Here is a 13119-nt window from a genome sequence, read left to right as displayed (position 1 = left end):
TTGTGCCTTTACTTTTCCTAAAGCCAAACTGATCGTCACCTAGCACATTCTCAATTTTCTTTTCCATTCTTCTGTATATTATTCTTGTAAGCAGCTTCGATGCATGAGCTATTAAGCTGATTGTGCGATAATTCTCGCACTTGTCAGTTCTTTCCGTTTTCGGAATTGTGTGGATGATGCTTTTCTGAAAGTCAGATGGTATGTCGCCAGACTCATATATTCTACACACCAACGTGAATAGTCGTTTTGTTGCCACTTCCCCTAATGATTTTAGAAATTCTGATGGTATGTTATCTGTCCCTTCTGCCTTATTTGACCGTAAGTCCTCTAAAGCTCATTTAATTACGGTTCTAATACTGGATATCCTATCTCTTCTAAATCGACTTCTGTTTCTTCTTCTATCACATCAGACAAATCGTCACCCTCATAGAGGCTTTCAATGTATTCTTTCCACCTATCTGCTCTCTCCTCTGCATTTAACAGTGGAATTCCTGTTGCACTCTTATACCATTAACTTTTCTTATTTGTGCATACGCGCTACTTAAGAGTGATCTTACTATTGGCTGACTACATCACATGTCCTATGCTGTCATTAGCTGGTGAGATCACGTGACATGAGCTGTGACTGGCTTAGAAAAACATGTCACAATCTCAATTTCAATGCTTCGGAAAGTAACATGCAGTGTTTGGTGGAATTCAAATTTATACCTTCGTAACATGAAAATATGCAGCGTAGATTTTGCTGCACATCAAAGATATTTCCAAAACGTGTTTTTTTTTCCCCCTGGGTTTCATTTTCTAAAGTGCCAGGTAACTCTATGTCAGTTTATAAAACCATAAACCACCAAAGGAGTGATAAGTTTTACAGTGCCGAGGAAAAGTATACTGTCACTTAACACAGAAAAAGTGTATATTCATCTGGGAGAATGTGTATTTGGAACTGGGAAATCCAGGAAAAATCCAGTGTGAAACACCTTATCACCATTGGAGTCATACACTGAAGAGCCAGTGTTCATACAGGGTGTCCCTAGTTGAATGATGCATAATTCAGTTTGCAGGAGGTGTGGAGGATGCTGCAATACGACATCATTCAGCCATCAGGACGTCCTTACCCAATGGTCTCAGGAAGGAGAAACATGGCTCATGGCATTTTTTAATCTATTATTGGTGGTTGAATTCCATCATCGAGGCAAATGTATGCCCACTGCCACGAGCTTGTAACACATTGGACTGTCTGAACAATGAGATGTATTTCCTCACTTTGGACATTCAGGATGGTTACTGGCAGATCAGGCTAGAAATATCTTTCAATATTTAAGGATGCACTTACATCTTCATGAGCCCTGGCATTTTTTTAAAAATGTTTTGTGCTGAGACAGAACTATACTCTATTGTGAGTTACAGTGTAGGTGCATATCTGGTGCAAATCCAGGAAACCATTTAAAGTGCAATGGCTTACACTTCCAGGAAATATTACGGCATGGCAGAGAAAGGATACCTTGCAGTTGTTTGGACAGTTAGTATGTTATGGTAGAATACTCACTGTTGTGGCTGACCACCTTTTTTTTTACACTGGCTGACTAGCCTGAAAGATCGATAATGATGAGTAGCAAAACAACATGCTGAAGTTTCAGGAGTACAGTGTCACAGTAGTATAGGAGATTTATTCCAAAACTTCTGGAACTTTCTCCACAAAATTTTTCTGCGCTGGCCTTTTACTTACGGTGCATGGTCTCTTTCAAAATATTCTCCTCCACAGTTGATACACCATTCCCATTAACGTATCCACTTCTGGAAGCAGTCTTGGTATGCCCCTTGCTGGATTACATGAAGTACCATCTGTGAATTTTCTTTTATCTGATACATAATTGCAAATCTTCATCTTTCCAGCAGGTTTTTCAACTTTGAAAATAAAAAGAAAGTCTTCAGGGGCCATGTCTGGAGAGTGTGGAAGATGAGGTTGTACAATGATTTCATTTTTTGTGCAATAGTCATGCACCAACAGGGATGAATTTGCAGGTGCGGTATTATGATGCAAGAGACTTGAATTGTCTCACCGCACTTCAAGCAATTTCCTTCTACATTTTCTTTGCAGGTGTTGGAGCATGTCCTGATAGTCATCAATTAACAGTTTGTTTGTGTGGTGTGAATTCATGATAAACTAATGCACAAAAGTCAAAGAGAAGTTTCAGCATGGCTTTAGTTGGTTGGTTGGTTGATTTAGTGTTGGAGAGGGGGGCCAAACAGCAAGGTCATTGGGTCCATCGGATTAGGTAAGGATGGGGAAGGAAGTTGGCTGTGACCTTTCAAAGGAACCATCATGGCTTTTGCTCAAAATGATTTAGGGAAATCATGGAAAACCTAAAAGAGGATGGTCGGGTGCGGGTTTGAACTGTCACCCTCCGAAATGCGAGCACAGTGTGCTAACCACTGTGCCACCTTACTCGGTGTTTCTTGGTCATTTGACCTGATCTGACAAGTTTTTTTTGGTCTTGTAAAACCTTTCCCGACCCATTGTGAAGATTGAGCCTTGGTTTCAACATCATAACTGTAGACCCACATCTCATCACCAGTTATGGTTCTGTTAAGGAACATCTTGTTCTTATTTACTTGACCCAAAAGACGTTAACACATTGCAAGGGGAAGGTCTTTCTGGTCTTGACACATGAGCCACGGGACAAAATTGGCAGTGACATGATGCATTCAAATTTGCTGTGTCATGTATTTCATGACAACTGAAATATTATGTTCTGCTGCAATCTCTTGGTCAGTCAATCTTTGATCAGATTGCACAATTTCGTTGATGTTTCTGATGCGAACATTGTCAGTAGTTGTCAAAGGGAGTCCTAAACGAGGGTCATCTTTAAGTTCTGTCTGGCCAGCTTTAAACTGTTTGAACCATTCATAACACCAAGTATGCCTTAAGCACTCTTCACCATAGGCTTTCTGCTTCATTTGGTGTGTATCTGTAAAGTTTTTCATTAGTTTCATGCGAAATTTAATGCAGATGTGGTGCTCATGTAACTCTGCCATTTCAAAATTCACAAACTGTGCGACACAATGTTCTACTCAGTAAAGCACTGAACAATAACTAACAGACAAACAACAGTGAAAGTTCTGGCAGTTACACATTAAACACTAGTGCGTGCAGGGATGTAAACATTTCGCTTTAACACATCATTGGCATGAAATTATGAGTGTTCCAGAATTTTTTGAACTGACCTCGTATAAAAGTAGATGGAAATACAAGTAGACTGACTGCATTTCATAGAATCCATTGGAATATCCTTACAGCTTTGCTGATCTCCCAGTGCTGTCTCATTGTAGTGTACTAATATTCATTCAAACATAAGGATGCAGACTGCCATTTGCAGAATCTCCCGGAATAGCATTACAGTGGTGATAATATCCTGGTCATCACTGCACTAACCAATGTTTCTGGTGAACAAAGAGAAGATCCAGCATTGATAAATGTGATAGACACCCTAGAGGAGACAGAAGCAGTCAAATGAGAACTGAGAAAAAAAGGTAGAACTTTGTATAAAAGTATTAATTACTCATTTGAATGGAAATGGTTGCTTGTCATCCTGGCTCATTTATGGTCAGCTTTCATGTATTTTCATGAAGCTCAAATACTATAGAACATCTGGAATTTGCAAAGAAGCTTAATAGAGTCAAAGGCAGATATGATTGGTTGGATCTCTACTGATACAGCAAACGTTATGTAAGCCACTGCAGGGAATGTGAGCAATGGAAGCATATGGCCCACTTATCCCCAGGACATCTGCTATAAATTGTTCCTGCAGTTACTTCATTTCAGCATACTGAAATTGACATTTTGCAGTTGTTTACAAAGTCAGAAAAAGTGAATAAATGGATAGGGGTGTACCCGAACTATCTCATCCACTATATTGTCACCAAGGCTGTGCCAAATGGTGAAGCTCTGTAAATCAGCAGGTCTTTTGCAGAAGACACAACTTTGAAGCATGGAGTTCCATATGTAATGCTCTCTGTTTATGGAAAAGTATATCAGTCAAGATGATGCATATGTTCCAAAGCATGACAACAACCTGCAACCCATAGAAAATGGCATCACAGAAGGTTTTATTGAGATTTTACCAGATATGCTTTCCATGTACAGCAATGTCAGCAGAATAGGGATATTGTGGTGGAACACCTACGCAATCCATCACCACTGCATTCGTATTCGGTGCCTGTGGTGGCTGTGTGAAGATAGCACACCACCGTCACACACAGCCAGCATTCCAGTCAGTAAATACAAACACATCGGGTCACTACCAGGATGGCCTTACCTTCTTGCATTTTCTCTGATGTATGCAAATGTCCCTGAGTCAGACCAGCTCCATGCCAGTGTGCATTCAGTTGGCAGTGATAGAACAGTGTGTTTGGACAGTTAATAGTTGTGTTAATGTTTCTCTAGCCTTTTCATTATTTAGCATGCAATTGTCAGCTAACATAATTTTGTATATGTAATGGCTGTCAATAAAGAATGTAGATACAGCAGATGTGATACTGCCAGTCATTACCGTACATTTGCATACAATGCAGCAGAGCAACACACCATGTTTAAGTTGTTATAACAACATTGTTTATAGCCACTGGTTGGTGACATTTAGCTCACCAGACTGAATTCTGTGTTACATATTTATTGATCATTTAAGGTTATTAGTTTCCGTGGGTTCTTGGACTTGCATATTGTTTGAATGTTGCAATTTAAATGAACAAACTCATTAAGTGTAATTAATAGCTAACTCCTAGTGCAGTTCACCACCAGCTGTGCTTCTGTATGTCCTTGAGAAACATATTTTCATTGGGAAGTGTTAGCATTTATCAGGAGCCCTGCTATCATAACTGATACCTTATTCCATGAGTCTATGCATCAATATTAGTAATGCTATTACACTTCCTAGGGGCACAAGCAATATTACTTTACCTTCTGTTCAACACATGCAAACAATTATTACATACAGTGTTCTATTATACAAATGCAGGTTTTGTCAGCAAATTGCACTAATGGTTCCTACTCATGAAATAAGATGAATAATATGCTTGTTTGAGAGTGACATTTAAGCAGATTTCTTATGTATTATCTTTCGATCACATATCCCAGAAATTTCAGATGCTATTATTTATCCATTATGGTCATGTGGTTCATCTCTTGAAGTTTCACCAGGCAGACCAATTGCAAGAACTTAAAGGAAGAGTGCCATGCTGTGGGGGAAGATGTGGTGGTGGTGGTACACTGAGTTTCAGGACTGCCAGTCCATTCTGACCATTTGTGACACTAATCTGTGAACACTTCTTTAAATTTGTGCTGTTGCATTGTTCCAAGCAGAGAAAGTATGGAGCTGCTGTCTCTGTTCAGTACATTTTCATACAGTCTTATTTCTGTTGCTTCCTTGATTGTAGAATCCATGAAATACCTAATGTGACATAGCACCTGCATGTCTTTGAAATTGAACATGTATGTCTTTATACTGCTGTACCCTGCTATACTCCACATGTCTGTTTAATTGAGGCTAGTGTTTGCTGTGTGTCCTACGGATCTATGTGAGATTCGGCTTCATATTTGGCCAATGTATTGGTGGCTGTGCTCACACATTATGCTGTTCATATCTGGTGTTCCTAGCTGGAAGATATGTTTTATGGACCCCAACAAGTTGTTAATTATACATATAGAGTGGGAATATCTCTTCTTATTATGTTTGTCAAGGACCTTGACAGATTCAAACCTCGAAATTCCAGTGTGCAGTAGGAACACCAGGGCCATTTTTCCCACTCATCTGCTCTTAGAACACATTTTATTTACATCTCTGAGTAGTTGTTACTAAGGATGTTTCAAGTCAGGAATGTAAATCAGAGGTCAAGTTCTCTTTGCCACAAACTGGTTAGGTTCTGAGCACTAGTGCAGTAAGTTGTGAGAAGCACTGTGCTGAATGCTAGGAACTTCCATACTTTAGTTGGAGGCCTGTGTATGTCTTTGTGTGGCACACAGGGTGTCGGAGCATTCTATCCAGTTTCTCATTCATTAAAATGTCCAAGAAAGGTAGGCATCTCTTTTATTCTACTCTCATGATGAGCTTTGTGAAAAGTGCATACTGTTGGAGTGTCATAAGATCTCCAATAAGCTTTTGCCCCATGCAGCAACACAACGAAAGTGCCATCTCCTTATTTGTAAAAGGACATTAGCTTGATCCGAGCATTTCCAAGTCCTGTTTCCACCAACTGGTTCATATACGAATTGGTGATTACTGAAACCAGGGGAGAGCCCATCTTTCTGTCCGTAGAACTTCTCACCCCATTGAAAGTAAGTGGTGGTGAACTTCTTGAAACAGTTCTGTTGTGGCCTCATCATAGTATTTCTCCAAAAGTTGTAGGAAGTCCTCGTGTGCAACTTACATGAAGAGTAATGCGATATCAAAGCACACCAGCAGATCACCATTGTTCAGGTGCATACTGTATTTCAGACCACTGACACACATTACTGAGTCTTTGACATGTTGGAAACAATGTCCTACCAGTGGCTTCAGCATCTTTGCTAGACCCTTTGCTGTAGCATAGGCTGCAAAATCAAAAGTATTCACCATCGCTTGTAATGACACTTCCTTTTCTATTTTTGTGAGACTGTAGAGATGCTCTGGGGTACTGTGTTCCAATGCTCTTCTCATCTAAGCCCATATTTTTGAAGAGTGATGTGGTTTCCTTGCCTCTGGCATCATTCCTGGTGCAGGTTTCTCCATCTCTTCATTGCATGCCATATACTGTAGTAACACCATGGTTTTCTACCAGTATTCTGTTTTTGGCAATATAGTAGCATTGCCATTATCTACTACTAAGAAAATCAAGTCTTTTTCATTGTCCTGGCCATGTAATGCTTTTTGTTCTTCTAGGAGATGTTGATTTTTGCTTCTGTCGCTTGCTTGAGTGCATGGCAGGTCTTCCTCCCAACTTCTTCTTTTGTTGTTGAAGAGGCACCCTGGATTTCTTGTTTAATACCACTGACGAGTTCCTATTTCAGCAGAGTTTTAGAACCAGTGCAAACTTGAGTTTCTTGGTGAATGAATATGCAGTTGACTCATCCAAATCTTTTCCATCATGTTGATGATGGTCCTCTTATCAGAGCGTGTCACCTTTGTGTAAACATGCCTCAGGTAGCCAGTGAAACTTTCTGCCCTGCTCTTCATTCTTTTTTTGTTTGCAGAGCTCTACTGATTCATATGTGTTTCCATCTGCCCAATCCCATTTGTGGTCTGGTGGTTTAAGAACACCTGGAAAGTACTGTATGAGGTGTGAGTACAGCTGCCAAAACACCAGTCAGATGCAACACAGCATCTCTCATAAATGTGTAGAACATGCAAGGAATATTCATCTTGGCTGCTCTGACAAGTTGGCTATAAAGGAGGGCAGCATCATCAAAGGACACGTGTTCTACATCAAAGACACAATGGTTTTATGTATTGCTCGGTGTTTCTGGAATTCTATATCAAGGAAGCAATACAAATAAGACTCGATGAAATCTTGCTAACAGAGTAAATTCCATCTCAGTTCAGAGAGGGACAATGTAATGTCAAAAATTAGGAAGTTGTGTTCCTTGATTAAAATGACAGCAATGGACAGAGTGGCATAATATCCCTGGGACTCAATGCACAGTCACTCCCACACCACATTTACCTTCACCATCCAGGACTCTCGCATCTGAGTGGTCAGCATTGACCTGCATAATGCTACTCCAGGGGATGAAAGTCATAAATAAACAACAAACATGAATAAATAATAGCATCCAACAGGTGTCAGTCACCTTCCCACAAGAGAATTAAGAAACATGTTGAAACATGATACCAAAAAAATCATATTACATTGCTATGTTCCCAAGAACAATTCATCATTGTTCAGTTAGTTAACAATTCTTCAAGCCACTCACATCCATATTAAGTTCAATGTCAGAATTATTTTTGATCTTGTTAGACCTAATGTTTGCTTGTTGCACTTTTCATGTATTACATTTCTTCCAGCCCTCTTTTATTTTGTGTGTGTGTGTGTGTTTGTGTGTGTGTGTGTGTGTGTGTGTGTGTGTGTGTGTGTGTGTGTGTGCGTGTGTACGTTGTGCGCGCTCGCACACGTGCATCTGTGTGTGTGCAAAAAAATATCTGTGGCATATGATAACTCTTAAAATGTTTTCAATAAAACCAAAGACTTGACTTCGTACATTTTCTGCAGCAGAGGTCAGTGTTATTCATAACTGAGAGCTTTTGAAGCACTGGTTTCCTCTATTCTTAACTTTTGAGATATTGTAATTTAAGAGCAGAAATTGAGTTTTGTGAGACTGTTTAAGTACTTTGTAAATGAAATTCAATATTTCTTCTTCATTCTTCTATTGTTTCTTTCAATTAGGTGTCAGCAAGTGTCTGGGCATTTCAGTATGATAGTTACTGAAAGTCTCATACATTATTTGATGTTATAAATTTGTTTACTTTATTCTAGGTATCTTCTTATAATGCCAACCATGCTGCAACTGTATGCAAACCACCAAATCAATAAACTAGTTACCACTACAGTTGAATATGCAGTCAAGCAATTCTACCTCATGAATCGTAAGCCATTTATTCTGCAGATGTTCGGCAGTGTATCAGCTATTCTGGATACTGATGAAGAAAAAGAATATGGTGACCCACACAAGGTAACATCTACTAACGTGTTCCTCAGATAATTTTCTTGGTACATCACTGTAGCACAGTTTTTCAAAGAGTTCCTTGTGGAGTGAGGGAGTGGCCAAATGTGTAAAAAACAGTATTGTATTTAAGCCCATAGACATATCACAGCACTGCACTGAACAGGTATTTGAAAGTTGTGCAGGGGCAGTGGAATTTAGTGAAACTCAACTTCAATTTGTTGTTGTTTATAGGTCCCCTAGCTCTGACTTTAGGGCATTTCTGTTCAAGCTATAGAGGGTTCCTCTTTCAATTTATCAGAAGTACCAAAAATTAATTATATGTGGTGAATTCAATATTAATTTTGTTTATTGTATTGTATTGTATTGTCCATTAACAGGGGACATAGAAACAACTAAGAGGCTCTGTCCGCACTGCAGACGCAGTGGTCCACAACCCCATGACGACTACCGCTGTCCAATTCATCCCTCCGTCACCCCACACCAAACCACTCTTTCAGGGTTATTGTGTGGTCTGGCCCCAGTGGAGCCCCCCCCCCCCCCCCCCCACCCCCAAGGGAATGTCTACCACCAGACAAGCATAACCCCTATGTTTGCATGGTAGAATAATGCTGGTGTACGCGTACGCGGAGAACTTGTTTGCACAGCAATCACCGACATAGTGTAGCTGAGGCAGAATAAGGGGAACCAGCCACATTTGCCGAGGCAGATGGAAAACCTGCTAAAAACCATCCACAGACTACCTGGCTTACCGGATATAGACACAACTCTGTTGGGCGGATTCTTGCCGGGGACCAGGTGCTCCTTCCCAATCCGGAAAGCCTCCTAAACTCATATGATCTGATGCAGACTGTGCTTTTTCCAACTATGATCAGGGGAATAGTAGCACAGCCATAGACAATATTCTTATTCATTCTTCATTATTAGATGATCATTCTGTTAGTAAAAGGGTGAATGGCATTTCAAACTATGATGCACAAATTTTATCACTAAAAGGCTTTTGTAGTCAAACAAATGTCACATATAATTATGAACTATGTAGGAAAGCTAATCCAACGGCAACAGAGAGTGTTTTAAATCTCATTAAGACACAAGAGTGGCAGGATGTTTATAGTGCCGATAATATAGATGACAAATATAATGCTCTCCTTAACATGTTTCTCATACTCTTTGAGAGATGCTTTCCATTAGAATGTTCTAAATGTGGTACTAACAATAAAAGGCAGCCTGGGTAGCTGACTAGTGGGATAAAGGTATAATGTAGAATAAAGTGGGTATTTTATGAAAATATTAGAAGTATTCACAATCAAGCTACAGTAGCACAGTACAAACAGTGTTGTAAGGTGTTTACAGTGTTATTAGGAAGGCAAAGAATACATGGTATGCAAATAAAGTAGCTAATTCATGGGATAAAATTAAAACCACAGGCTGATGTATTAAATAAGAACTTAGTTTATACAAGGAATCATATAACTCTATAAATGCATTTCCGAGAATGATGTCTGAAATACTCCTCTGTGATATTGAGAAGGGGGAGATTGAGTCAATATTTAAATGACTAAGGACTCTCATGGGTATGACAGAGTGCCTAACAGAATATTAAAGTACTATGCTGCAAATGTTAGCCCTATGCTTAGTCATTTTTGTAATTTTCCCTTTAAGAATGGCCAATTTCCTGAATGATTTAAGTACTCAGTAGTAAAGCTACTGGATAAAAAGGGAGGAAGGGCTACTGTAGATAATTTTAGGCGTCTTTCTATGCCATCAGTGTTTGCTAAAATTATTGAAAAAGCTGTGTATGTTAGGATAATTGATCATTTTATGTCACATAATCAGATATACAGTTCGGCTTTAAAAGTAATTTAACAACCAGAAATGCTATATTCTCTTTTCTTTGTGAGGTACCAGATATATGAAACAAAAGGTTTCAAATGCTAGGTATATTTCTTGATTTAACTAAGGCATTTGATTGTGTTGATCACAAAATATTGCTCCGTAAGTTGGACCATTACGGAATACGGGGAGTAGCTTACAATTGGTTCACCTCCCACTGCAAAAACAGACAGCAGAAGGTCATTATTCAAAGTCTTGAGATTGACAGTGATGTGGGGCCTTAGTGGGGTATGGTCAAATGGCAGGTGGCACAGGGATCAGTGTTGAGGCACTCATGTTCCTTATTTATATAAATGATATGCACTTTAGTATTATGGGTAATTTTAAAATATTTATGTTTGTTGATGACACTAGCTTGGTAGCAAAGCACGTTGTGTGCAACATTGGCTCCACTTCAAATAGTGCAGTTCATAACACAATTTCATTGCTTGTAGAAAATAAACTGACAGTAAATCACAGTAAGATGCAGTTTTTACAGTTTCTAACACACAGTTCAACAAAACTTGACATTTTAATTTCACAGAATGGGCATATGATTGGTGGAACTCAATAGTTCAAGATTTCTAGGTGTTCAGATAGAGAGTAAACTGCTATGGAAAGCCTATGTTCAGGATCTTATTCAAAGACTTAATGCTGCCATTTTTACTATTCGAACAGTGTTTGAAGTAAGTGATCATTCAACATGAAGATTAGTCTACTTTGCTTATTTTCATTCACTAATGACATATGGTATTATATTTATGTGGGCAATTCAGGCAATAAGTGGTGTAAGTTTGCAAACCTCTTGTCGACCCCGGTTCACTAGTCTGGGTATTTTGACATTGGCCTCTCAGTATACATATTCTTCACATTCGGTTCTTGTTAACAGTATCAACTTATTTCCAAGAATTAGCAGCTTTCACTCAGTTAATACTCGATAGAAATCCAATCTTCATTTGGATCACAGTTCCTTAACGCCTGTGGAGAAAGGAGTGTAGTATACTGCTACATCCATTTTCAATAAGCTGCCACAAGAATTCAAAAATTTTAGCCGTAATCCACACACTTTCAAATCGAATCTGTTCTATTGAGGAGTTCCTTGAAAAATTAAGCTGATTCTTATGTTATGTTGTTGACTGTGTTTACTTAAACTTATGGCTTTACTTTTTAGGGTTCATAAACATTTTATTTTATGTGTTGTTACTTTTATGTTGTAATTTAATGTACAAAGATGTTCCATGACCTTGGAAAGTTGCTCCTCAATTTGGTCCTACGGAACTGGAAACGTAGATAAATAAAAATAAAAATCAAACAGCTATGTTTATGTACTGTTCACCAAGGTTATTGACAAGTTAAATTTTCTGTCTATAAGACACTTTATGCCACTGAACACGTTATCGACATATTTGATCCTCCTCTGACCCAAAATTAACCTCTGTTGAGAGTTTGAGTAAAACTTTCATAGCAGTACTGTAATAAAATACAGAACAGGGTGTGACAGAAGTACCTTCTACATTGTAAGATATCAAAAAATGAACAAAACATGGAGAAAACAAATTATTGAATATATAAGAATCATTTGTTATACGATTTGTTATTTTAAAAAAATAGTTATTTTTTGACTTTATCACACATTGTTGAATCTGTACACTGTTGTTGATGGCTTTGCAGTTCAGCAAGAGTGGAATGGCAGCAGTTTATAGTCATGGTTTCTTAATTATCCCATAATTCCGTGATACACACTCACACAACACACACACACACACACACACACACACACACACACACACACACACACACACACACACACACACACCTCCACAGAGAAAAAATGGAAACATCTCAAAACGTGAAATTTGATGGATCAGCAGACAAACCATACAATGGTATAGCAGGGGAATATTTATCTCGGAATTGAAAGAGAAATAAGAGAAATGTAAGCATAGCTTTTTGAACTGCATTGCAGGTCTTTACTTAAAGAAAACTTTATTTTTGAGAAATCAGTTGTCACAGAATATATTACAATAATATACTATTGTATTAAAATAAGCAATTTATGTTGATTCATTATTTATTAGAAGTAAAAGTGAATATTAAACACATTTGATATAGAGAAGGATCATTTTCCTCACAAACTGTTGAAGCAGAAACCAATAAAAAAAAGGTATATTGATGAGCTTATTTCAGCAGCTGCTGGAGAAACATGCTGCTCCACCTTAAACATTCTGTTTTAATTTATTTGTTTGTATCTCAGACATGCAATGTTATTAATGCCAACAAATCACTAAAAGTTTGTTGCTAAGAAATTTCAATGTGAATGTGATTCATTTAAATTCCATTTATATATGATCCCCTTCCAGCACAGTTGATTTAACTCAAATATCCTCATTCTGAGCTATTTAATATTCCATTAAAATTGTTATACAGATATCAGCTGTGTTCTTTTTTGTGTGTTTTAGCTTCAGTGTCAAATTTAAATCTACATTTTCTTTTAAATCTCTTATGTTTTTGTCTGTGTACATGTGCCTAAATGTATTTACACCACTTGTGTTGTAACC

The 13119-nt window shown here is 38.3% G+C and overlaps 1 protein-coding gene across 4 annotated transcripts in view; it reads left to right on the top strand.

Moving 5' to 3' along the window:
* LOC126278568 (protein unc-80 homolog) overlaps nucleotides 1-13119 on the top strand; it is a 953735-nt gene that overhangs the window by 688955 nt on the left and 251661 nt on the right. For all 4 annotated transcript variants that reach the window (XM_049978772.1, XM_049978771.1, XM_049978773.1 and 1 more), the window contains one exon: nucleotides 8503-8698. In XM_049978772.1, the coding sequence (XP_049834729.1) occupies nucleotides 8503-8698 (196 nt within the window). The remainder of the gene's footprint in view (nucleotides 1-8502; nucleotides 8699-13119) is intronic.

Source organism: Schistocerca gregaria, chromosome 6 (assembly GCF_023897955.1).
Source record: "Schistocerca gregaria isolate iqSchGreg1 chromosome 6, iqSchGreg1.2, whole genome shotgun sequence".
Classification (NCBI taxonomy): Eukaryota; Metazoa; Arthropoda; class Insecta; order Orthoptera; family Acrididae; genus Schistocerca; species Schistocerca gregaria.
This window is presented reverse-complemented; position numbering and strand designations above follow the sequence as displayed.